Source organism: Piliocolobus tephrosceles, chromosome 6 (genome assembly GCF_002776525.5).
Source record: "Piliocolobus tephrosceles isolate RC106 chromosome 6, ASM277652v3, whole genome shotgun sequence".
NCBI classification, from domain to species: Eukaryota; Metazoa; Chordata; class Mammalia; order Primates; family Cercopithecidae; genus Piliocolobus; species Piliocolobus tephrosceles.
The window spans coordinates 107,187,279-107,191,139 of record NC_045439.1 but is presented as its reverse complement, the minus strand read 5'-3'; the positions used below and the strand labels follow the sequence as shown (position 1 = coordinate 107,191,139).

Below are 3,861 nucleotides of genomic sequence, written 5' to 3'. Positions count from 1 at the left end.
CATCATGGCTTTACTTTCCTCTCTGGTCACAACACAGAACTGAAGTAGCCTTTTAACATTATTTGTTACTGTTACAGAATGGAGTTTGCTCCCTGTTCTTGAAGTAAAACACAGGAGAATTAAATGCCGTATCTTCGTTTCAAATCTAGATCCATTTTTTTTTCCTTATATGTAAGCCCGGATAATTTTTTCCCAGGGACTTGAGGATCCTGAAATGACGTAAAGGTGTATGCTGCTCAAACTCTTAAGTTCCCAGTAGCTGAAGAATGGCCATGGCACCATTCTCCTGCCTTGGCCTCCCGAGTGGCTGGGACTGCAGGCGCCTGCCACCACGTCGGGCTAATTTTTTGTATTTTTGTAGAGACGGGGTTTCACTGTAAAAAAAAAAAAAAAAAAAGAATGGCCATGGCAACCAGTAGAGGAGAGATAGAGAAATGGCAGTCTCTACTTACAAACATTCCATTATTGATGGGCATTACAGTTTACAACTTTTCACTATTATGGCAAGAAAACATTGTTTTAGTTTGTTAGGGCTGCCATAACAAAGTACCCCAAACTGAGGGGCTTAAACAGTGATATGTATTGCCTCAGTTCTGGAGGCTGGAAGTCCAAGGCCAAGGTGGGCAGGGTTGGTTCCATGTGAGTGCTGTGAGGGAGAATCTGTTCCAGGTCTCTCTTCTGGGCTTGTGAATGGCTGTTGTCTCCCTGCCTGTTCACATGGTCTCTCCTCTGCATGTTGGTCTCTGTGTCCAAATTTCCCCTTTTCATTAGGACACCATTATATTGGATTAAGACCCACTCTAATGACTTCACTTTAATTTTGTTTGCTCTGTAAAGACTCTATTTCCAAATAAGGTCATATTCTGAGGTACTGGTGGCTGGGACTCCAACATCTTCTTTGGAGGCGCACAATTCAACCCATAACAAATGTCATGAAAGAAGAAGGTGTTCGCGGATTCCTTTATTTATTTAGGAGGTGGGGGCGGGATGCGGAGGACGTTTCCTATAGGGAAAGAGTTGAGAAGAATCTGCAGGGACTGAGCTAGAAAGCAATGACATTCCGTCGTTGGAAAAGAGCAGGGCACATCTGTAAGTACCTGGTGTGAGTTTTGTAAGAAAACCTACCTTATGAATGAGTACAGTGGAATACTACTTAGTACATTCATACATGTTTCTACCATCTTAAGATTTTTATATATACAGTATATGATCTGTTTTTATAAATGTACAGCTTGAAAAAAGATCCTTCTTGTAATAAGTACAGCATTTAAACACAAACCAACATGGGCCAGCCACATTCCAACTGAAGACCCAGAGAAAGCAAAGCTGGCAGCCCAGCCCCCAGCCCCGACCTGCTTGGCGGCCCTGATGGTCCCGGCAAAGTGTAAACCAGTGCTCCGCTGTCCCCTGGGCTCAGCAGGCCAGCTTGCCCTTGGCATGTGCGTGGGAAGTGCCTGCTCACGCTGAGCCCAGTCTGCAGAGGGCGGGTCCTCCCTGAGGGAAGGTGGCAGAGAGGAATGTGTGTATCAGGTACAGACAAAAGAGATGAAAGAAATGTGCTCTTCAACTAAAGGCACTTGTCAGCGGCCGCCTACAGCCATTCCCTAGGCCTGGTGAGCAAGCCGGGTGCTGTTTTGATAGAAGCCTACAAGGTCTGAGCAGACCTCACTTGTCCTCTCACCAGGTTTAAATACAATAAATAAATCTTAATGCATGGTGGTTTTGCCCTCCTGGGTTCCTATGAAGAGGCTACCTTTTAGGATCACTTACGGAGTGATACTCCCTGTCCCCAACCCAGTCTTTTCAGTGTCCTCCATGGGGAAGGTACCAGGCCTTGGAGAAGCAGTTGCTCATTGTGGATTGTAAGGGGAGCCCCTAAATATCCCCTCCCCTGGTCTGTGCCTGGAGCTCCTCTGCCCCACGTGTCAGAGTCATGGGCGCCTCAGATCTTGGTCACATAGTTGTTGGGGAACAGGCCCTGCTTGCCTCGTAGTCGACCCGTCCACCAGCCAGAAGGATCTGCAGGGAGAGAGAGGTAGTGAAAGTGAAGATGAGTAAGTCTGTTCTGCCCCAGCCAAACACACACGGCTCCTACATGGGCTCAAGTGATTTGGCTCCATCCATATTGTTTTCCCTTTGTTCTTTAAATCAAAAAGTTTGTTGTATAAAGATACCTACCAAATTAATAAAGCACTTAGCCAAGCCCATGGACTGCTTTAATAATGGATATTGAAGGTTGTCTCCCTGGCTTCCACACCATCTACTTTCATTATGAGGAAGCCAGGAAGTGTGGGTGGGATAGACCACCCCCACCCTGGTTTCTGGGGACAGCCCCTACCAGCTCTAATCCACTCAGGGTACAGCCTTTGTCTTGCTACTGAAGTTGGTTCAGGGATGGACACATGACTAATTTGGTCTGATCAGAATAAAACTCAGGACTTTTGTCCAATGGCTAAGAAAAGAAGTCTCAGAGATGATGCAGATTTCAGACATGGTTTGATATGTTGGCCTGGAATTGCTGCTGCCATTTTGCTACCATGAAGAAAAACAGCTTGAGAAGGGAGGGGATATAAAGAAGGGGGCAGAGCTGAAAGAAGCATTAAAAAAGCAGCCGGTGTCTTGATCAGACTGAGCCTGTGGCCTGATCTGCCTCTACAAATTGCAGTTTGAGGAGCTCATAAATTCTCTTCATGTTCACACCAGATCGTACAGCAATGTGACCGTGTGCTCTTTGGGAGGCTGTCGCAGCCAACCGGCCACACACTTACCTTCTTTGATAATATCAATAATGTCATTGGCATTAAAGCTGAGTTCGTCTGTGTCCTGAGCATCATAGGCATACAAAGCCTTGCACTGTGGCACCTGAGGCTTGGGCTTGGGCTGGGGCTTGGGTCTGCCCCCTGCTGGGGGAGGCCTACTGGTCGTTTGTCTCCTGACCCTGTGAGGAGAGAGAAGCAGGTGAGACTGGGCCCCAACAGGAGGCAGCTGCACCGAGCGGTGGTTTGGTGCATGGTGGCCGTCACTGGCCTGTTCAAGTTCAAATCCAGCTCCATCCCTAGAAGACATATGGCCCAGGTTGTAGTCTTTAAACTTGAGGAATAAAAGTAATTTTTCTGACAAGGTTGTTGCAAACGCACATAGCTCTTAAAAACCTTAGCTGCTGCTGTTACTGTGTCCCCAGCATAGAAGGAAACGTGGGAGACACATATCCATATAAAAGTGTCAAAAGTATACCCATACATTTAAATCAGGAACATTCAGGTATCTGTCCCTCCTCCCTCAAGTTGGGAAATGGAACTTTTGCAGGTGCCACAGAAGCCTGTAGGCATCTCTCCTTCACTGCATTCCCCCCAGATTACCAACGCCTTACAGTTCATATTAATGATTCTCTGGCTCATCTCTACAGTTCGCCACACATGTAAATACCCCTAACCAATATTTGTGGTCCGACTGTATCAACTGTATGAAAGGAATCATACTCCACAGTCACACACTCAACAACTGGACCATGTGCCCTGCTGATGCCTGCAGCTGTAGTTCCTTCATCCTCGCTGCCTGATACTACACCACTGCACGAGTGAGTGTGTCACAGTTTACTTCTCCAGGGCACTGTGAATGGTCACTTGGGATGGTTCTAGTTTTCACTATTGTAAAAAATGCTGCCGTGAGACTTTGCTCCCCATTCACATCCTTATTATGCCTCAGACCTCACTCCTGTCTACTCCCATCCCATCTGTCCACCCACCCTCATTACTCCGGAGACTTCCCTCCCACCAGCTCATTACTCCTCCTTCGACTTCCCTCCCATCCCTCGTTATTACTCCTCAGACTTCCCTCCCATCCCTCCTTATTACTCCTCAG

At 47.1% G+C, this 3,861-nt stretch overlaps 1 protein-coding gene across 1 annotated transcript in view; it reads right to left on the bottom strand.

The window, feature by feature from the left end:
* Positions 1-935: 935 nt before the first annotated feature.
* The window catches only part of MYO1E (myosin IE), a 242,623-nt gene continuing 239,697 nt past the window's right edge, over positions 936-3,861 (bottom strand). Inside the window, exons 27-28 of the mRNA XM_023228657.2 lie at positions 2,769-2,938; positions 936-2,019 (exon numbers count right to left, since the gene is read on the bottom strand). Coding sequence (XP_023084425.1) covers positions 1,943-2,019; positions 2,769-2,938 — 247 coding nt within the window. The 3' untranslated portion in view covers positions 936-1,942. The remainder of the gene's footprint in view (positions 2,020-2,768; positions 2,939-3,861) is intronic.